Here is a 23,085-nt window from a genome sequence, read left to right as displayed (position 1 = left end):
AATTGTGATACAGAAGCACTTACTACTTATTCATAGTAACAGTAAAATAGGTACATTTCGCCTGTTTGTAGCGAGATTGATACAGTTAGGAGGCAGAACCACAACCCATTTTCATAATGATAAGTTTTATATAAATTGGGATTTACATACATATGTTATGCAAATATCTCCAATCCCGTCTACCCATACAATCTGAAAGAGATTGTTATTATAATCTTCAGGAAGGCAAGATGGATATGTTATTGACTATAAAGGTTTGGATCTGCTGGGGAAATGCCAGCAGATTTGAGAAGTTGAGAAAGCTTTGGTTGAGAAAGCTGGGGGGGAAACTGGAAAACCTTTATAATTTCAGAGTTTTGCAGCATCTGATATAAGAAGGTGAATTACATATTTTCCTCCCTGTCCTGTTTATTTCCTGATGCATCACTCTAATTTCATTTTTGTTTTACGAAACCAATGGCATTCAACTAAGTTTAATGTATCTATATTAAATGTACAAGGGACAGACAAGAGATTATTGGAACCAAAGGTTTGTCTGCTTCACTAAATGCAAGGCTTATTCCACATACTTTTCTCTTTTCATAGATCTGATGCCACGCACAGTCCAGGAATGGAGAAAGGTCTCTTGGAAGAACGACTTGCCCAAGGGTATCATAGCATGAAAAGGCAAGAAGATTCCATATGCTCTTTTTAAAAATTTTCCTCCTTTTGTAAGTGGCCAATATGAAAACGGGTTGGTGGGGACATACCTGATACTATCAGGTTTAGTTCAGCCCCTCCCCCCCAATTTCTAAAACACTTCTGATCACATGGAGATTAATTGTTACCAATTAGAAACTGCTGAAATAAAATCATCTTGGGATGACTTTACTATGGCAAAGTAATGGATGAATTACTTTGCTCCCACAATGGCATTATCAATAAGGAGAAAAGCATGTAACATTGCTTTTAATGCCAAGAACACTTATATCAATATTAGTCTCATTCAGGAATCATTCTAATTAGGTTTCCACTGAAAAGGTTCTTTAGAACAAGATTGTGGTTACTTGTGGCAAAACCCAGGAAGCAGCAAGGAACTGATACAATAGTTTTCTGTTGTTGTTTCTCTTACATGATTATTCTTACCAATGCCAATACCAATGCCAAGATGAATACTGGCAACAGAGAAATGTGTTAATCACAAGTGTTAGGGAAGCCAGCTGCAAAGCATCTGTCAAACTTGCAGCATCACAGTGAAAAGGAAATCAACAGGGGCTCATTTTTAATGCAAAAGATTAGGGGTAGTAATTATTCAGCTATCTTTGCTCAAATATCTCATAATCCATAAAAGTACATGAAAATAAATGCTATTTTTTTTTTCAAATATTGAGAAACTTCATATTAAAACCAATATTCTGGTTTATGCAATATTACTCAAAATGTGCAAATATTAATTATAAATTTCAAATGTTACAAAAAACAAAAGTATGAAAGTTCTGTGCAGCATTTCATAGCAATTCTTCAAGCTTCAACAAATTTCTCTTCTGAGAATTTGGTAGAAGCATTCTCACCACAGAGAACTGCTTCCTGTTCATAAAATAATTTTATTTTAAACTGCTGTGGAGAAGACACCTGGAATAAGTTGGTCCAAGTGTTTTATTTATTTAGTTTTATTAGATTTGTATGCTGTCAAATCCAGACAGATGCATGTTGGCTTACAGAATTACAGTTAAAGAACCAGAAAATAATATTTAACATAAATACCACAACAAAAACTAAAATATAAAATAATTTAAAAATCCATGATGGTATACTAAAACATCCACAAAAAGTAACAAAAACCACCCAGAGTCCCCTTTTCGGGAGAGATGGGCGGTGATAGAAATTTGAAATATTAAATAAACAAACAAACAAACAAACAAACATAATATTAAAACAATCAATAACCACAACACTGTAATATTTAAACTAATAATTTTAATCTCTTTGTACTGCTATGATCAGGCCTAACTTGATATCTAAGAGGACAGTATTCCATAACAAAGGAGCCATGACTGAAAAACATCATCTCCTGGCTTTTGCTCCCTTTATTTCACAACAATGCACAATTGTTAAGAGTTTTTTTTTTTTGAGATAAACACAATGGATAGTCAAAATGATATGTCAACAGCCCAATTTTTCAAAAAGCAATGATCTCTAAGTGTTGCATTATGAACTGAGGGAACTGCATATATCCTTTATACTGAAGTTTTTATACATTTAGGGAGAATACTTAGCTTATGAATGATACTTTACCACTTATAATTTCCACTGGAATAAAATATAGGAGAAGAATGTTATATAATGTTAAAGAATCTATGAACCATTTTTCCCCAATAAACCTTGTGGTTATTCTTGTTGTGGGGGAGAAGAGCCTAATCAGCACAGTATTAACAAGAAATGGTGTCCCTGAGTTATCAAGAGAACGAATGTGATGAGTCTTTTACTAGCTCTGTTTCTGTAGAGTGCCAAGGAGATAGCCTTGGAGACATGAGGCAGAGACAATGGTTTCAACAATATGTTTTAAGCCCAGGAAACAGAGAAAGCCTGAGAAATAAGACTGACTTCTTCCTAATTCATCTAGAGCAGTGTTTTTCAACCTTGGCTACTTGAAGATGTGTGGACTTCAACTCCCAGGATTCCCTAGCCAGCATTGCTGGGAGTTGAAGTCCACATATCTTCAAGTGGCCAAGGTTGAGAAACATCGTATTAGAGTATAGAGGGAGGGAGGGGAAAATTCAGTCAGGCTTTCAAGAGTCTGTTACTGTAGCCTATAGCAATACAGTGGAGTTCCAGCCAGACTTCTGGAATCTGTTTCATGACCCCGCCTACCTTGATGGGCTAACATCAATCTTGAAAGCCTCTTAGTTTTCTACTGTTTCATACCTAGCTCGGTGATCTTCCTTCCAAAGGTCAAAACTACAAGGCAGAAAAAAAACTATTTTGGCCAAAACTATTGTCTTTTTACATTAAGATGAGTGTCTCATTGGATTAAAAAAAAATGAAACAAAGCTGACCACAATACTGTTTCATATGATGACATAGAAACTGGAACATCTTGACAGAGGTATAGATGAAACTTAGCTTTATTAGTAAACACCAAGCACTCACTGAAAAGTCATCTTCTGGGAACAAGAAGAGGTCTTTCAGATGATCATTTTCAACATTCTTCTCAATATCTGCAATTACTGTTTCATAATCCAGAGGTTCCAGAAGTTTGTGTTTCTCCTGCTGAGGAAACAGAACACACAAATGAATCAACTTCTATTATTTCCTTGTACAGTATTTCTTTTTGGAGCTGGGGCTCCATTTCCAATATCCTTTCACACAATGGGTGCTATGCAAATGTCCCTTTTTTTGTGCAGCTTGGTATGGTGAAGCTGAGCATATAACCAGATGGATTTGGCTGCTCAAAATGTTCATTATCAGTCTGATTATTTCCTGATGGGGTGAATATGTAGGTAAAATGAGAGTAATATCAAATCATACTACATTGTCACATTAACCTACTCATTATGCTGAGGAACTTGTCCACATTTCTTTTAACTATACTGAGTGACTATATGCAATTATCTTCTAAATGAATTGCATATTTTAATTTCAGTTGTTTCCATGAGCTATGAGCTGATTCATCCCCATTACTCTCTTGTGCTTAGCCACATTTTAAATTCAAGTCATTTGCTAGAAATAAAAGTACTATTGCTCTGTTTAACTTGGCATTCATCCTTGTCTCTGTCAGGATAAACTATCTGGCAGCCAACCCCGTACTTTCTCCAGTAAAGAGCTGGGTTATACCTTTTTCAGCCATCAAGAAAATACTATTATTGCTGAAAGGCAATATGAGCCTTTTAAAAAGCACTCAGAAGAAATAGCCAAAGAAAAGGTAAAACTGCACATCCTTTGATATGCTACATAAAAAGAGAGATGGGCTTGCTCATTGACTAAGTAAGGTTGTTTTACATATCTTCAGAAAGACAAAAAGAATCTTGCTATTAACTCAGGCAGAGAAAAAGAAAGGGAGACCAAAGCTGAATGTAGATGTGTGGAATGGAAAAGCCAATGACATCATGCACAGGAAAGGAAGAAAGTAAACTATTCACTTTTATGAACTATTTTTAGGTAACAAGAATGCATAACTATTTCTACATAGTTTTTTGAAGAAAGAAAGAAAAAGAAAGAAAGAAAGAAAGAAAGAAAGAAAGTCTATCTATATGTCTGTCTGTCTGTCAACACATACAAGTAGATCACATTCAGTCACTGACACAACATCTTCCTGCAATCTCATTTTCTCAAGCTTCTATAGACCTTTCCTGTAATGGTGGTGTTTGGAAACTCCATAGGAATCTACAGGTGATATGACAACTCTTAAATACTTCCTGGAGCATCTGTTCAACATCAGTGTCTGACTCTGGGCTGGAATGTCTAGCCGGCCCTGGAACAAAGGGAAGAAAACAGGACTGCTGCAAGAGTCTCCTTAGTCCAGGGGAGGAGGGAAGGGTGAGAAAGGGACCCAAATTAACTCTGCCTTAATTATGCTAGGCATAAACTGAACTGGAGAGGTTTTTTTAATCAGGCTTTCAAATTCCATTACTATACTAACAATACAGATCTTTCCAGAAATGCAAGTTTGTTTCCTGAGTTTGCCAGCCTTGGAGGCTTTAACAGGCCCAGTATTATTCAACAGGAGGCCCAGGATTTGGAGTATTTCCTCTTAGAAGTTATCCTGAGAGCCCCTCCAAATTGTAATGTGATTGATGACAAAATATATTAAATAAATCAGGTTTTGAAATTTCATTTGAATAATATGTTACATGTACTATTATTACAAGCCCAAACCAAAGAAAAAATTGAATTACTATAGGTAGTAAAGGAAAATGAAAGAAAATAATTTATTTTTAAATCAAAGTAAATTACACTATTAAAATTCTACCAATCCTTGAATTGCGTTGGTACAAGCTTCAGCAAAATTGCAACCTAACGTAACAGAAGTGGAGAAGAACTTTGCTCTTTAAAAGAACCTTTAAGGTAAATTATGTACACCCAACCCAGTTTGATCATCCTCAGCTTCATATACAGCTTGTGATATGGCCTTCAGAAAATATATGTTGTAATCAGAGATACACAACTTTCTTTGTTATATTGTCATGTTTTTATTTTAGGAAGGAGAAAAGGATATCTGAATTGTTCCCTATCGTCCCAGTATTCTTAATACTTAATATTCTCCCAAAAGGCCCTGAAGACATGGTTTTGCCAGTGGGCCTGGGGATCCCAGACTGATACAGAGCCCATGAAGTGGTTTATCTGAATGTTGTTGCTAGCGGGGTAGGGGTGTAGTGGGTTTTGTATTTGGGGTTTTATTTCTGTAAGCTGCCTGGAGTCACCGTGAGTGATTTGGGCAGCCATATAATTTTTTTTAATAAATAAAAATAAATTCTGAATTACTAAGAGTTTGTCATTCTTAACATTCAAGGCTCAGTAGTAATTTTTGTATGAGCAGTGGTTTCAGATGTGACACTCCTGGCCTTGAAGTGAATTTCATTTTACATCTTTAGAGGGACTTCCCTCAAATACGTGGTTAGAATTTTTTTATTATTACTATTTTTAGTGGAGAGTTTCATTTTTACTCCAAGAGATTTCTCAGAAAAGCTGACAGAAATCTCACGACGGTTGAGTTAGCTCACTTCTCTCTAGCAAGGCTTGCTGGGAAATTTGTAACAGAACTCGGCTAATTTAAAGTTTTAATAGTCGCAGGATTGTCTCTCCCAAATGTAATTATTCTGGAAATGAACCAATTAGGCAATCTCGGATTGGGTTTTTTCTATTTTTTTTTAAATATTTGCTAGATTCAAAAAACTAATGAATTATGTAGCTAGAGCAAATGATGATGGGGCTATAAAAAGAGGCACTTAACATAATGTTTCTTCTATTACCCCTTCCCCCCCCCCCCAGACCATTTATTTTATTTACTAGACTACAAAATGGAGACTTCCTGATTCATTTTCATTAATCAGGCTGTACTTAACATGCACCTGGTTAGAGTTAATGCCAGAGCTGGAGAGAATTAGAGTTCATAGCTACAGAATATCTAAAAGTTTGTTTAAATCCTGTGTAGCATCATAGGTGTCTGGTAGTAACATTCAGTGATGTGCCATGTGTCATAACTCAAACAACAAAATAAAGCATGCAATTTGTGTTATTTGAGTGATGTCATGACACACAATGACATCAGTTTCCTCTCCATGGATGTCCGTGTATAGCATGTTTATTAGCAAATAACATCATCTCCTAAAACCTTATTTTGTTTCTTTTGGTAACGACTTCATTTCTTCCAGCAATGACTAAAAATATCCCAATTGATTTCACAGAGCAGTGCCTGAGGTTTCAGTATCTGACTGCAGTCAAGAGAAGAAAAGCAGTGCTCAGCATCTAAAGCACTGTCAGATGTAATGTTAAGTTGATAACAACTCTTGAAGGCTTCAACGTGCAATGCTGAAATGTGCAAACTAGATTTTTTTCCCCTGCCTCATTCCTATTCTGCACTTCTGATGTTGAACCCTTGGAATGGTTTTTGAAAGTATATTAGGAAAGTTTTGAAATTTAAGAACCGCAAAGCAGGATATCTATGAGAAAAATCACGTAAGCAAATCCCGATATCTCATGACTGTTTACACATCCTCTGGGTGTATCCACATGATATACTTAAGTAAGGCAAGAGGGGAGCTAGCATGTCATGCAAATGCTAAATCAACATTGGTATTAGAAATGAACCCTTTATTTCAAGTTCACATGACACAACTGACTGGGGGAAGTTAGTTGGCTCCAAACATCTGGGGCTAAACTAACCTCCCAGCATCAGCCATGTTGTGCATACAGAGGATTAATCCTGTCTTCCTTTTGTCAGCAAGTCCTAGACCTGCCTGAAAAAAACAGGACAATGTAGTAACACTGACCCTGAGTACCATGGATGTTTTCTTTTCAAGAATTTTTTTTTTAAGTGTCAGGAAGTGATAGTCTCCAAGAAATATTTTCAGCAGCTAGTAGGTAGTAGAGAGGACTTTTTTCTGCTTGACTGGACCTTCAGTGATCCTGTGCCAGTGCTAGTCAAGGGCATTTTCTCCAGGATGGCAGTTGGCTGGGCAGTCATATAAGCACAACTACAATGTGGTAGGAAGTAGGAACCAACAAATCGCAGTAATGATTGCCTTGCTGCCACTGATCTTCAGAACATTCTACAATATTAATCAGAAGGAGAACATTTGGGAAGAAGGACTAGCTAGCTCTAGGTTACTCCATTGATTTCAGGTTGATTCCCACATCGGACTCTGCCATCCCATTGTTCAGTATGGTTAAAAAAATTATAATAATTTTTAAAAAACAAAACAAAAGTAGATAGAATTTTCACAAAACTTAGATCTTCATGAAAGGAAGAATTGTGCCCAAATTCACAGAAACTTGTGCAAGGGTTGAGTATACGCCTTTATAAGATAATATTTTAAATTGCCTATAACTTTTTTTGTTTTTAATTATTATTTTGTTGTACTCTCCTCCCTCCCTCCCTTCTATTGTTTACAGTAAATTTAAATCACTCTTAGGAGCTGAGAATACAAAATTCCATAGAATTCAGTGCCCGGTTTTCTGAATTACTTTTAAAATCCATGTGTGTTTGTGTGTGCTTGTGTTTAAATATCTGTGTTTAGAAAGACTATGTACTTTTCAGTGATGGATCCTATAGTGAGGAAAAACTACATAAAATTTCAGAGAAATCAATTAATCAGCTTTGGACAAAGGTAAAAGGGGAAGTTGATTGTTACAAGTTATGAGTGGGAGAAGTATAAGCAGTAGCAATTCATTTAATATATAAAGTATTACTGTGTAACTAGTTTGGATAAGATAACTGGGAAACAATAATATGCAGTTAGAATTAAATCAATAATTCTCTTGCAAGAGAATTATGCAGTTCTCTTCTCCCATCCCAAATGTGATTTGGGTAACCAGTCTTGGGTCACAAGAATCATTCTGATTTAAGGGTAAACTATCCGCTGCGGGTTAAACCACTGAGCTGCCGATCAGAAGGTCGGCGGTTCGAAACCGCGCAGCGGGGTGAGCTCCCGTTGCTCGTCCCAGCTCCTGCTCACCTAGCAGTTCGAAAACATGCAAATGTGAGTAGATCAATAGGTACCGCTTCGGCAGGAAGGTAACGGCGTTCCATGTCGTCATGCTGGCCACATGACCTGGAAGTGTCTATGGACAACGCCGGCTCTAAGGCTTAGAAACGGAGATGAGCACCGCCCCCTAGAGTCGGACACGACTGGACTTTACGTCAAGGGAAACCTTTACCTTTACTTTACCAGTCACAGAATCCAAATCTTTATCTGCTTCCCCTCCTCATTCTGAGGTTTTAAATATACCCTATTTACCCACCTTTTGGGATGACAGCTATATCATTGCCCTTTGCAGTGTTTTGAAGTAACTTATTAGGACAAGGATTTTTGAGCTGGTTAAACCTAAATTTTCTACCTTAGGTAAATAAAATTGTTTAGAGATCATTTTATTTATCCTGAATGTAGGTTTTCCAAGTTACAGGGAAGAGCTTACAAAATACTAAGTGTGTGTAGTTTTTTAGTTTCTGATTTCTTAACTAAACTGTTTATTTCATAAATACATTTGAATCATGATGTTTCCCTTGGCTTAGGATATAATTTAATCAAAACATAGCTTTCCATACCTAATTATCATTATATATAGTTTCTAGAAAAGAGTCTTCCTGAGTCATACCAGGAGAACATCAGAGCCAATGTCATATCTCCAGCGGCTGTTGACTAAATGCTTCCACCTCAGCCTTGAGAAATCTCAGTGACTTCAAGCTTACACAAATCAATGCCTGTGTTGTAAGTTAAAAGAAGTTCTTAATACTTCAGTCAGGTCTGGATATAGTCTAGTAGTTGAAGGAAACTGCATTCCATGTACACCAAGTTCTAGTATATTTTCATCAATCGCAGCTAATTGTCAAAATTTATGAAATTGTACTCCAGCAACAGCTAGGACTCTGGATTAGAAACAATAAACTTAAAACAAATACAATATATAAAAATGTGTATATCTGCTAATAAGTGAGCTCAGTCAATTTAGAAACTCAATTGAGGGAACAACTGGCTCAGGATGGAATATGACTTCCAATGGCACCATTCCAAAAGCTGCCTGCCTAGTGCCCACAGGGGGAAAAAAACCCTGAGGAATAAACTCGAAAAGAAAAAAAGAAAAGAAGAAAAATGAAGTGTGGTTTGCTGTACAGCACACTAATCCCACAAGAACCTGTTAATAAATTCATGATTAGGTACAGTAGATAGAAGATAACTCATTTCTACCCTAAAGGGTAAGAACTTGAGTTGTTCAGCATTTTCAAGACCAGTCAAACAACCAGTTAATAAGTATGTTCATTCAATAAGAAGAAAACAAAAATGTTACTTATTTAAGCTATAGGAAATCAAGCCTGACTGTTCATTGGAAGGACAGACTAAAGGCAAAAGGAGAAGAGGATGGCAGAGGATGAGATGGTTAGATAGCATCACCAATGCAATGAACATGAATTGGAGTAAACTCCAGGAGACAGTGGAGGACAGAAAGGCCTGGCATGCTATGGTCCATGTGGTCACAAAGAGTTGGACATGACTTAATGACTGAACAAACAAAAAAACCTATGAGGACACAGAAGATACTCAGTTGTGAGCTCCTGAGATGGAGGGCATTGGCGCTGAACCAAGACTGAGGTCACTTACTGAAGTTCTGCTTTAGGATATATTTTAAATCATTATGTGTATTTGTTTCTCTTGTGATGGAGAATAGGCTGTTTTTATGAATATTCAGGTTTGGGCTAAATTACACCCTTAACATGGAACTCTCATTATGAGAAGAAAATACCACAGCTCTAATGTGGGAGAACAGAGCACAGGAAGGATCCCCACTTCTCTTCTGCAATCTAAACATTTTCTCTACTTTAGAATCATGTACATTAGTGTTTTTCAATTTGGCAACTTTAAGACTTGTGGATTTCATCTCCCAGAATTGGCTGGGAAATTCTGAGAGATGAAGTCCATACTTCTTAAAGTTGCCAAGTTTGAAAAACACTGATGTACATCAATGATATTCAGATGTTCCATGAGATTACTGCAGCCTTGGATCTATAATCAATTTAAATGCTATTGTTAAATAATGATGAAACACTCAGACCTGAAAATATGTAGTTATAACATTGTAGACAGCAATGCAAAGTAGACTAATCTCCGTGGAGAACTCTGATGAATAAAAAAGAATTGCCTCTAGCATTGAAATTTACTATCAGAGGAAGTACATACAATTATGAATAATAAAAAGCTCTTGTAGTGATGCAGTAGCAAATCATTGGCTGACAGCTGTACATACTTTCCATTCAGACAGAACTGATCAGAGCCTTACACACACACACACACCATCTGTGTGAGTTTGTGTGTAACAAGTCTGCAGGGACTGCAGCTTAAAACAGGTGAGGTATTGTTAAGGCTGAAGTAGACATGAAACAGGAAATCTAAATCAAATGAAGATGTGGAAGTACTGAATCTGTGTCTGGCTGAAAGTGAATAAACTGTAATCCCTCAAAGATGAAGATTTGGTGGGAAGATTGTTCCTGTGAACAGGGAGACATAACTTAGAATTTACAGTTGGTAGATTTTTGTCCTGAAAGTGCTTGTCAATATGTGCAATACTAGGGCTCTGCATAGCCCTCAGAAAAGCTCCTTTGCAGTGTGTAGGAGCACAAATGGGGCATCTCTTCAAATTGTTAAGGCAGTTGCATCATTTCAGAGGCTCATGCAAGTATTTTAGAAGCTGTTCCCAACTGATGGACAAACTGCACCTGCACGCACAGCAACTTTGCTTCACAATTTAGCTCCTGCAGGTTTGCAAGGCATCTCTTCTGAAGTCTTTGCATCAAATATATATCAAAATTAATAATAAGCAGAATTACAAAAGAAGAAAATTGGAACTGAGTTATATACCCTTGTCTATATGAAGAACAAGACTGCAAAATTACAAGCATATTGGCTGGTCAGTGTTCAAAGATCACGTTACAGCTTTACAAAACTGAAAATTGTTTAACCTCAGAAACTGGATTTGCTACAAAAATACATGAAACCTGCAGTGTTGGCCATGTTAAAATGACAATTCTATTGTCACATTATACCAAAATAGCTGGAAGAGACATGGATGCATGCATTTTGATCCTATTGAAATACACATATCCAATGGATTCAAATATCAAGAAATGTTAATATCAAGACATTAAAAATAAATAGATGCACTGAGTAATTAACAAAAATGCAGTTGCCAGTATTTTTTTACTTCTTGCATCATTGAAATATAGAAACCTGAGAGATATTACATATATGTACCTTCTTACAGATGACTCTTCCAAGATTTCATACATTTGTCAATATATAAGAAAGAATAATTTCTTATACTTATGACATATTTTCTTCTTCACTTTACAGGTTGCATTGTTTCTTCAGATTTTTTTCAATGAATGCTGATGCTTATATTAACAAACCCTATTGCCTGGCATAGCACAAAATATTAATCAAACAGAATTTGTCTACCTACATTCATCATTATTTCTGCCTACTGCCAAGGCCTTCCAACTGGGTCTAAAACTCAGCTTTTGTACCTGAGCTAATGGGCAGAATGATTTAAAAATAAAAGGTAAAATAAAAACAGTGCTGGCCAATGAAAGCACTTGCCAGGAGAAAGGACAGATGGCAGCTGCGTAGCAACGGAGCTCGTGCAAGGCTGCCACATGAACAGTCCCCCTGGCATGGGCACAGGGCTGCAGCTGGACAACGTCGGTGGAAGAATTTTCGGTTTCTCCTCTCAGCATTGCGTGACTGACCCGCAACATGTTTTGCAAAGTTAATTCTTTCTCCAGCAAAGTAGAATCTAGCAAAGTAGATTATATTTGCTTGTAAACTGACATAATTTTTTAAAGACATTTCAAACGTTGTAGCCCAACACTATATTATTATTGTTATTATTATTATTTGTTTGTGTACAATTCTCAGAGACTGCCTGGACAGGTGCCTGCAGCTTTCTTGGCAAGGTTTTTCAGAAGTTGTTTGCCATTGCCTCTTTCCTAGGGCTGAGAGAGAGTGACTGGCCCAAGGTCACCCAACTGGCTCTGCCTAAGGTAAGACTAGAACTCACAGTCTCCTGGTTTATAGCCTGATACCTTAACCACTACACCAAACTGGCTGTCTTATAAAAGTGTTTTAAAGAAAACAAAGGAATTATTCTAAGTTTTTGCTATGTGTTGGTTCACATGCATCATGTCCTTGAAGAATATAGTGAAGGCATCTCCAGCTGTTCAGGGGAAAAAAATGGCTACCCATATACTAACATCTTGTGTGTGTGTGTGTGTGTGTGTGTGCATGCGCCTTCAAGTCAGTGTTGACTCCTGCTGACTGCCTGGACAAGTCCCACTGTTTTCTTGGCAAGGTTTTTCAGAAGTGGTTTGCCATTGCCTCCTCCCTAGGGCTGAGAGAGAGTGACTGGTCCAAGGTCACCCAGTTGGCTTCGTGCCTAAGGTGGGACTAGAACTTATGGTCTCCCAGTTTCTAGTCTGATGCCTTAACCACTATGCCAAACTTGAGGCTAGTATTTAGTGTGCTCCAGTTGTGAAATTGATTGGGAAGGAATGGGTTATGAACTACAAAAGTGAAGTCAAGGAAAGCTGTACTGTCTTGGAAGTTAAACAAGCCACTGAGAAACACACCAACAATACAGAATACCACAATGACTAATTCTTTAATCTTAACCTAAGAGGAAGAAGATTCAGAATACAGTTCCTGTTTAAACAGCACCATTTTAAAAATCCACTGTGCAAGTAATGCTATCACTAAAAATATTCTTTGTGCTAATGCTCTAAGATCTTGTTTTTAAAACAGGATGTGGCTTTTAAAAAACAGAAGCCTATATAGAAAGTACCCTGCCCATATGTCTGTGCAATTAAACAGATTAACACTCCTGCAAGGGGACACACATTCACTAAGCCAGCACAGCAGAGTCTGATAAATATTGTAGCTAAAGTCTCACAACAGTCTTTTAATGTGTTCCTATAAGGATGCCTTTTTCCAGTGATTTTTCTAACCAGATTGGCATTCTGTCTTGCACAGAATTTATTTCTCTATAAAATCATCATTTTCAGCATCCATCAAGCATTGCTGGTATTGTACGTAACATTTTATTTAGTTAAAGAGATGGTAAATGCAAGCAAAACAGCCATGGGGTCTTTCTGAAACAAACCCTTATTGATATATAAAATAAGAAATCATCTGCAGTTACTAAGTTCAGCAGACAAAAACATACATCTTGTCAAATAAAGTCTCCCTACCTGAATACAAAAATACAAACGCAGTATACTGGCTATCTGGTTCCAAAATTTCCAACCTTTTGCTTAGAAAGCCAAATCCGTGGCTGACTGGATTAGCTGTCTCCAGAGGAAACATTGCACAGAGAATTTTGCAGCATTTCCCTTGTATTTTCAGCACAAGAGGAAGTTTTCCAAGGGTGGGAGCTCCCACTTCATCTTGTCCTCTACTCTTCTTACAGCCAAGACACCATTTTTAAGTTGCTGAGGGATGACTTTGCCACTCTGTACCCATAATGGCTGTCTGGTTTTTCCTTGTTGCAAAAACAAATGTGGAGAGGGAAGAATGAAGTGGGACTACCAGCAACTAGTTTTCTCCCTCCGGCTAGTGCATGAATGAAAAGAATACAGTAGTGGGAAAACTTGCATACTACCACTGAGAGATTAAGAGGTGAAACTGGTGACTGTAGGAATGCCCTGGTAGTACTGGCTTTCTAGATTCCCTTGTTAAGTCTTTTTGCCAAATGTTTTGCCTAATTATTTATTTGGAGATGGTAGGGATTCAAAACTGAACTTTCATTGGAAACTCATGTACTCTGCTATTGGTGCATGATCATTCCCATTAATACATTCTCTGTATCTTTACTTTTATTCACTGCACTGGATGGGTTTAAAGCAAGGAAACAATTTTTATATACTGGCTAAATCCTTCCATCCTTATCATTTCAAAAATATTAAACTTTTCCTTGAAACAGAAATGTAAATCTGTAGCTATCCTTTACTACATCATTCCACTAACACTGTTCACTCCTACAGCTTTCCCTTTATGCACACATGCTTTAATATACACATATAGAGAAATTAAATCACGCGTATCTTTAGAGTATGGCCTGTTTGAGGCTGAGGCTTTTACTTGAAATGCTTACTCTTTTTGCAGCTTCCCTCAACTCTCCTAACAAATTGGATTCCCCCCCCCCCCTTAAGAAATCATATAAGTACAGACTCAGTGAATTTCTGTGAAGATTCAGATATAAAGCCTATAATGTCATGGTAAAATTACAGATTATGACGATGATAAAGAAAAAGCATTTTATTTATTTATCAAATATTTAGGACCTCCCCTTTATACATTTACTAAATAATGTTTGACTTCAACTTGACAGGTGCTTTCATATATTCAGGACAGTGATCTGAATTAGTAATTATAACTCATTCACAATAAATTCCAAACAGCTTATTATTTAGTTCTTTCATTCCTCTTCTCCCATTCACATTCTCTAATTCACAGCCAAATTAGAAGGTCCTTTCTCATAGATAAACTTACGTTTTATTTTGGGCTAAGCGAGACTGACTGGCCCAAAATCACCCAGCTGGATTTCATCCCTAAGGCGGGACTAGAACTCACAAACTCCTAATTTCTAGCCTGTTGCCTTAACCACTGCATCGAACTGGCTCTTTACTGTATGTCTTACAGAGCCTTCCCAGTTTACTAACTGCCAGATATGTTGGACTCCATTTCTATAACTTCTAACCAACATGGCTTGGCCAACACTCCTCAGTAGTGGTCTCCAGAAATTGTATGACTATGATTTCACTAGAGCAATTTGCTCTATTCACTGAGATAAAATAGGAATACTAGAATATATTCTGCTCTAAAGCCCAACACCCAAAAGAGAAGCGGCATTAACAAAATTAGTTATAAGAAATAGTACAAGCATATACATTTATATACATACACAACTCACACTGTGGATACCTCCTTGATAAACTCGTCTAATTGTTCTCCTTTTTCTCCAAAGTTCACTGTGGTCCTTTTTAAATACTCTCCCCCGGAAACTCATTGTGTCAGTAGAAATTCAAGCAGCAAAGGAATCCATAATAGAAAAACACAGCCCTCATTCAGTGATGATTATATCAATACTGTGAGAAAAGGAAGTATATGTACACTTAACTTATGCTATCTCTACAACTTGCATTCAAGAAAAAAAAAAAGAACCTGGAACTCAGTAATAAATCATTACTTCCTTTCTGAGTAATGCTGTGTTTCTTCAATGACAAATAAGGATGAAGCCTTAGTCACAATGTTTCCTACTACCTGTTTCATTCCCACTCATAAGAAGAATCCACCCACCCACCTAAGATTAGAAGAACATTATTATATCATATACACTTTAGCTGTATTGAATTAGAAACTCCAACCTGAGTAGCTAAAGAACAAAACAGGTTTCTTCTTCACAAAGAACATGAAGAGAACTTCTTAAAGAGATTGAAAGTCTTCCATGACTAGTGTCAATGGATGACATTGACTAACAGAATCAGATTATGAAACTGCAAAAGTTGTATGTTCCAATGTGACCTTGACTCTGGACAGTTTTAGTGATTTCTCTCCCTAATTATTGCTTTTTGCTTTACCAAGTCTCAATGACCCAAGTTCACTTATTGGAACATTCTTCCATTTTCCAATTTAAGAGTAAGAGTGGCCTGTCTATTTTAGATGTTTAGAATTATTCAAGAATTGCTGATTTTTAAAAATAAATTGATAATGGCTTAGTTATAAATGTCATTCCTTAGTGTTGGTTCAGACAACTCAGAACTGTCAATAAGGGAGTTAATTCACAATGGCTCTTGTGATGAAACCAAGTCATATCTCCCTATCAATGATGCTAGCAGCACACAATCACACAAACTGTAGCAGGATATGTTATTACTTTGTTATTGTATTATTGTATTGTTATTGTGAACACTGAATGCTTAGAAACCACTTAGAGTTGGCTAGTTTTAAATCATTTAAAAGTCTTTACAGGCAAGCAACTCACTTACTAAAGAATCACTATTCCAAGGAATACCAAATTGCAATATCCATACCCCCAATTCTGTCTAGTGCCCCATAGGATACTGCATGAAGATACAATTGGGTAGGCTTTATATAACTAGCCTATTCATCTCTTGCCTAGGCAGATAGGGTTGGCTTGAGCATTAGAGACAATGTTTGAGAGATGTTTCTGGGCTGGTAGACCTTGACAGCAAGTCCAATAATGTGCAAAACATTTTTTTCCAAGTATTTTGAATGTGAAACTTTGTGAAACTTTTCCCATCTGGATTACAAAACTGGTGTATTGAGTACAAAATGGGCAGTTTCAAACAATGTAAAATTATTTCAGGTTCTGAACCAACTCACTTCCAAGCATGAAATGAATAGAGTTTGAATAAAGCTTAGAACATTTCAGAATGCTCAAAACAACCCCTTTTGCACTCAATATAGGAAGTTTCATGATCTTCCATGTTTAACCCCTGGTCTAATTTTTTGCTAATAATTTCTTGCTTCACTACCCACTGGGTTGAGGTGTTCATATAACACCAAATATTTCTTTTAATACAGATACGTATGTTGAGCACACCTACTTAATTAGAAATAAACTAATTAAGTAGGTGTGCTCAACATTAAGAAACTGCAATTTGTGCCTCCAAAACTTTAGATATTCTTACAGCAATAGAATGCAGCACAAACAGTCTGCTGCTAAAATGAAGACTGTCTGCAAATTTAGTTTGAAGTAACAGAAGTACAACAGGGAGAATAATCATTTCTCCCTAGAAATTTCAGAATGTCTCAGATTGCGGTGCCATATTCTTTTCAGTAAAGGGATGGTGGTCAGATATGAAACAGAGCAGGGTTTCCACCAAGAACTGGCTTCAGTGCAATTAATAATCACTTGGTCAAGTCTAGTTATGGCTGGTTTATTTTTGTATTGGGATTTTCTGGCCAGAACTGCTTTCCTCTGTCACTGCAATTATCTAATGCTGGACCTCCAGGCAGTGTGGGACAGTTTTCTCTCTACCTTTTTCCACCCAGGCTGGCCACCACTGACAGCTCTGTCTGTCTAATGAAACCTGTTGTGTGGCTGCTCTCTGCAGTGCTTAGTTTCTGGGGAAAGAGGGAGAGAGAGCTGCTAAACTATGGAGCAGCTCAGACTTCATTCTCTCAGATGTAGATTGGGAACTTATTTATTTATTTATTTATTTAGATTAAGGGTAGGGTTACAATTGTGTATACTGAGAGAAAGCTATACTGGACGGGCAGAGTTTGGAAAAAGGATACTTCGAAACATTTTCCTTTATATGGCTTTTAATTTATGTCTGATTCATAATGAAAGAATGAAAAACAGTTGAAAGGGCAGATACAGTAACAATATTTTAATTAGGATATTTAATTAATATTTAATTTAATTTTAATTCATTTGTTTTCACTCTTTCCCTTTACAGCCACAACTGGAAGTAAGCTTTCCCACCTTACAGTAGTCAGCCCAAGTTTGCTTTTCCAGAAAGATACCTGAAACTCCAAAAAGCAATTTCAATAGGCTTGGAAGCTGACAGTGCAGATTTCATCTATGTGCCTTTCCTCCAAACAAAATGAGAGGCTGTTAAACAGGGGAATCTTGCTTCAGCAGCTTGGGCATGTACAGAATGGTGTTTATGAGGCCAAAAATGCAAGCGATATACCAAAGAAAGGTCAAATTTTATTCTTAAGAACTTTAGTGGTTGGAAAAGAACTGAGGGAAATGGTAATAAGTCTGACTTGTAAGGTCATACCTTCAGATGGGCAGAACTCCCACCAAAATCCTTTACTCTAGAAAAGTGTTTCTCAACCTTGTCAACTTTAAGTTGTGTAGATTTCAACTCCTAGAATTTCCCAGCCAGAGTTGAAGTCCACACTTCTCGGAATTGCTGAGGTTGGGAAAAACTGCTCTAAAATATTCCCAAAGATTAAACTCTGCAGTGCTGGCTCAGAGTCCATCAGTGTGAATCACAGAGATATAATGAAGAAACAATCTATTTTAAAATTTATTTTTCATTCTCCTTTACTACTAATACTTAATTCTTTTTTTAAGGGGAACTTTAAAATTGTCTAGGAATCTTCTGGTAAGTCAGTGATGCTCTGAAGACTTGTGAAGAAGATACTAATCCAAAAATAATTACACAAAGCTTAATCTACCTCAGAACAGAATCAATCTATTCCAGACAACTTTAGGCTCATTATATTCCCAGCAAATGGCAAACTCTAAATTCCTATCAACTCCACCAACTATCAGAAAGAATTGTAATTATGACTGCTGTTCTGGCATTTTATTTAAATCAGGCTTCTGACAGAGTAGTATTTATTTATTTATGTATTTATTAAATTTTGCCACCAACCATCTCCCACAAAGGACGGACTCTGGGCGGTTTACAAAAATAATAAAAACATTAAATATCATAAATACATATCTAATACAATAGAACAATATAGTATAAGACATAAATATAATATAAAATCCAGATGACGATAGTAGATACAAAACTGCTCGTGTATATCTAAAGGGCCATTTTAGGGCACCAGCCATCTCCAAGAGAGATTACCTCCCTTCCCCCAGGCAATATGGCAGAACCAGGTCTTTAGTTGTTTTCAGAAAGCCACCAGGGATGGAATCTGCCTTATCTCTGGGGGAGGGATGTTCCAGAGGGTGGGAGCCACTGCAGAGGAGGCCCATTTCCTGGACCCCACCAGATGGAATTCCCTCACCAATGGGGTCTGTAGCATGCCCTCTCTGCATGACCGCATGGGACGGGTTGATGTAATGGGGACAAGACGGTCCCTCAGGTATTCTGGACCCCCACAGCACCCAGGCACTGAGAAAGGGTGCCAACATTACTTACTTCACCCAGGACGGAGATGTATAATTGAGTATCATTGGCGTATTGATGATACCTCATCCCGTGATGAGGGATGCTGTTGCCCAGAGGCTTCATGTAGATGTAAAAAGGAGTGGAGAGAGTACTGAGCCCTGCGGCACCCCACAAAGGAGGGGCCGCGGGTCAGATCTCTTGCTCCCTATCAACACTGATTGGGATCAGCCCTGGAGGAAGGAGGTGAACCAGCGCAGAACTACGCCACCCACCCCCAACTCCCCAATTACAGGAGTTAAAAATAATCATAGCTGAAAATCATCAGTTTCAAAAGGATGGTTTAAACAAACTGCTAGGAACTCCTTCCTCACACTCCATCCAGATATGGTTGCATCCTAAAGCCCTGAGTTCCTTAAAAGGCCAGCATTGTCATCAGCTTTTCTATCAATTACATGACTATGTAGATAATATTGTAAACAAGTATTTTCAGCTATTAAAAAAAACACCCTTTTGAAACTTACTTCACTATATAATGTAAATAAATAACCATTTGGCATCTTTTGTTCAAACCACAAGTCAACTTTTTTTTTCATGTTTCCATATCTACTTTTTAATCATTTTATCTATAAATATTTTAATATAATATTATTAGAAATTGTTTACATAGGATTAGAAAACTATGGAGGCATGAAAGGAAAAGTAGAAAAAAAGAAGGAAATATGAAAGAATAAAAGAAAAAGTGAAAAGAGAGATAAAAAGGAATATATCTTAAGAAGCAATTTCTGATCTTTGCACCAGTTACAAACATAGTAATTACCACTTCCACCATCCCAAATAACATATAATGGTTCCCTCTTCCCATAAATAAAGCTTTTTAATCAATAAATCCCAAAATCACCAATTTATCTTTATCCATTTTCAACAAAAAAGCCATAAAGTGTTTCCGGTCTTTTATAAAAGTAATTGTTGTTCTACTTTTTAATAATTTTATCCATTTACTTTACTCTGAAATTAGTTAAAATGAGGTCAGCAAGGTCCAGAGATGGCATTTTTTTTTCTCCAAGGCCAAATCAGCAACTATTCTGGCATCATTTCAAATGATGTTCAAGACAGAGTTATTCCACAGAGCATATTAATATTATGCTACGTTGGCTAATGCTATTTGGTGGTTAAGATAAAAGTTATTGTGCTAAATTGTTTTTATTATACTTTTACTGTTTTTAACTTGTAGCTTTTTACACTTTTAAACTGCCAAGAGTCTTTCTATTCTGGCAATATAGAAATGAAATGACACGACATGAAATTAATAAATTCTTTCTCTTTCAAATGTGCTCACAATTGCACATTGTTGTCTGAAAGTAATATGCACTTTTTCTCAACTGATGTTGGGTCTGACAGAGTAACTATCTCTAGTGTTCAAATACTCAGTAATGTCTTCAACTTGTATTTAGCAATTAACATATTGTAACATTAGCTAAAGAGGGGGAAAAAAGACACAGGAAATGGAAAAAGGACCAGATCATAAGAGGCTAGTCCATGTAGCTGAGAACTTTACAGATGCTGTCAAAAAAACAAAAAATGAAACCCCAAATTGAGCTGAGGTCAACTCAGGATGCTAAAAAATAAAAAAGATCTCCCTAAGACACAGTTTATTCAAAAGAAAAGAAAAAAGATACAAATCAGCTTCTCAGTGAAGAAGACAAAGTGCTAACAAATGATAGAGAAAAGGCAGAACTTTTTGACATTTATTTTGACTCAATCTTCCCCAAGAAAATCTATGCATTCCACCAGAAAATTGTAAAAAACTGAATAGAGGAACAAAGTTGAAGTTTGAGATACATAGATAAAAACATGGTGAGGGAACACCTTTTTTTTAATGAGTTTAATGTCCAACACCATATTAATTGCATCCTATGGATCTGAAGGAAGTAGCTGATGGTTTGGATGAATTTCTATGTATTATCTCTGAGAAATCCTGATGGAGTGCTAGATGACTGGAAGATAGCAAATATTGTCCCTATTTCCAAAAATGGGAAAGTGGAACATTCTGCAAACTATAGACCAGTCAGCCTGACATCAATATGTGGGAAGATATCTAGAGCACATTGTAATGAGATTGATTTGTAAGCACCTTCAAAATAATGCAGTAATTACCAGAGGTCAGCATGAGCTTGTCAAGCTTAAATCTTGACACATTTTTTATTGGATAACTTCCTTAATATATTGTGTGAATATTGCAGACATAATATATATTGAGTTCAGATTTTACAGCTATATGTAGCAGATGTTCCAGCATTGTATAGGGGTTGATAGAATAATAAGAGTTGGTTTATCTTGAGTAAAAATTCCCAGGATGGGCTCATGGTCTATCCAAATTTCAAAAGAATAAGCATATGCATAGGTTATGGATTTTCTTAGTCCCTGGTATTATAGCCAATGGTTCTTTTGTCTACCCTTCCTGAAGTCATTGTTCAAGATTATTATTCAGTATGCACATCTCTACCATCAGGCACTGTTTAACTGAGAACAACATGAACTCCAAATGATGAGGCATCATAGATGATAACTAAAGTCTTCTCTTCATTACAAGAACTGAATAGAAGATGACTAACTTCTTGATAGCTTGGAAAGCTATGTTGTGCTGAGTCCAATGCCATATAGCTGCTTCATCCAGCAAGTGATGCAAAGATTCTACTAAGGTGGCCTTGAATTTTCAAAAAAGATGTGAAAAAAATCTAAAAGCTGAGCAATTCTTGAAAATCTGGTTTGCATTTTGGATTTGGCACATCCTGAATGGCCTTGATCTTGCCTTACATTGAGTAAATGCTTGACACATCAATTCTTTGAGTGCAAAGCAAAATGTACTGTCCAAGTCTTCATAGCTATTGTGTGACCTTGGGTCAGTCACTCTCTCAGCCCTAGGAAGCAGGCAATGGCAAACCACTTCTGAAATCTTGCCAAGAAAACTGCAGGGAATGGTCCAAGCAGTTGCCAGGAATCAATACTGCCTTGAAGGCACCCACCACCACTACCACCACAAAAACCATTAGACATCCAAAGGCTGTATCCTCAGTCTTATGTAATTTTCTTCATATAATTGCTTATTTAATGTATCAAGGTTCAGCATACAACCTGAACCTTGGTGTGTCTGATGCATTAAGAGATCAGGCAGTTACAAATGGTTTAGCCCCACAAACTGTCAGAAATGCATGTTTCAAGTCTGGAATCTCTATTTTCTTATGTTCCAGGCCCCAAAATAAGTAAGTAAGTAAGTAAGTAAGTAAGTAAAAAATAAATAAATAAATTTTCTGCAGAGACTCCCAGGAAATTGTCTGGCTCACAATAAATTTTTCAAAGTGAACTAATGTAACCAGTTAATATACACAGCAGACTGAGTAGAGGGGATGAAGCCTAGTTCCTGGTTCCTGTCACAACCTTTTTTTAAAAAGTCTCTCTGGCAGCAAATTTCCTTCTTCATTGCCAATTATTATATACTCTGCATGCAAGAAATCAGGAGATTATAGTATATATAAACAAATATTTATTGATAGTACTCCAGAGAGAACGACACCCCCACCAATAGTGTCAGGGCAACTAGTGTATATAAACAGAGACTAAACCCCATTCCCTTCTAGCACTGAAGGTGTTGCCTAGTCAGGCAATGAAATGCCTGCAAGCAAACAACCAAGTTCAGAGAGCACCAAGGACTCCATAATCACAGTCAGCCGGTGAATATGAATCCTACATACATTTGCCACTGCCAAAGTTCACCATTCCTGCCAGACCCCCAGGCATGATGGCACAGCCAAGTCTTCAGACCCTTCCTAAAGCCAGAAGGGTGGTTGCAGGGCAGGCACCATGGCAGAAAAGGTTCTATTCCTGGGCCCCATCAGATGACATTCCTTAGTATATAGGACCCGTAACATGTCTCTCCTGCCAGATCTGATGGCATGGGTAGACGTAACCAGGGAGGAGAGGTCCCTCAAATATCCCGGTCCCATGCCATGTAGATCATT

The 23,085-nt window shown here is 37.1% G+C and overlaps 1 protein-coding gene across 2 annotated transcripts in view; it reads right to left on the bottom strand.

The window, feature by feature from the left end:
• DOCK10 (dedicator of cytokinesis 10) overlaps window positions 1–23,085 on the bottom strand; it is a 154,127-nt gene that overhangs the window by 109,365 nt on the left and 21,677 nt on the right. The window contains exons 1-2 of one of the 2 annotated variants that reach the window (XM_063306684.1): window positions 15,145–15,348; window positions 3,130–3,249 (exon numbers count right to left, since the gene is read on the bottom strand). In XM_063306684.1, coding sequence (XP_063162754.1) covers window positions 3,130–3,249; window positions 15,145–15,249 — 225 coding nt within the window. In that variant the 5' untranslated portion in view covers window positions 15,250–15,348. Of the gene's footprint in view, window positions 1–3,129; window positions 3,250–15,144; window positions 15,349–23,085 lie in introns of those variants that run through there. The other variant, XM_063306683.1, reaches the window with a different exon arrangement.

Source organism: Candoia aspera, chromosome 6 (assembly GCF_035149785.1).
Source record: "Candoia aspera isolate rCanAsp1 chromosome 6, rCanAsp1.hap2, whole genome shotgun sequence".
Classification (NCBI taxonomy): domain Eukaryota; kingdom Metazoa; phylum Chordata; class Lepidosauria; order Squamata; family Boidae; genus Candoia; species Candoia aspera.
Note: the sequence above shows the minus strand (reverse complement) of the source record. Positions and strands in the feature narration are given on the sequence as shown.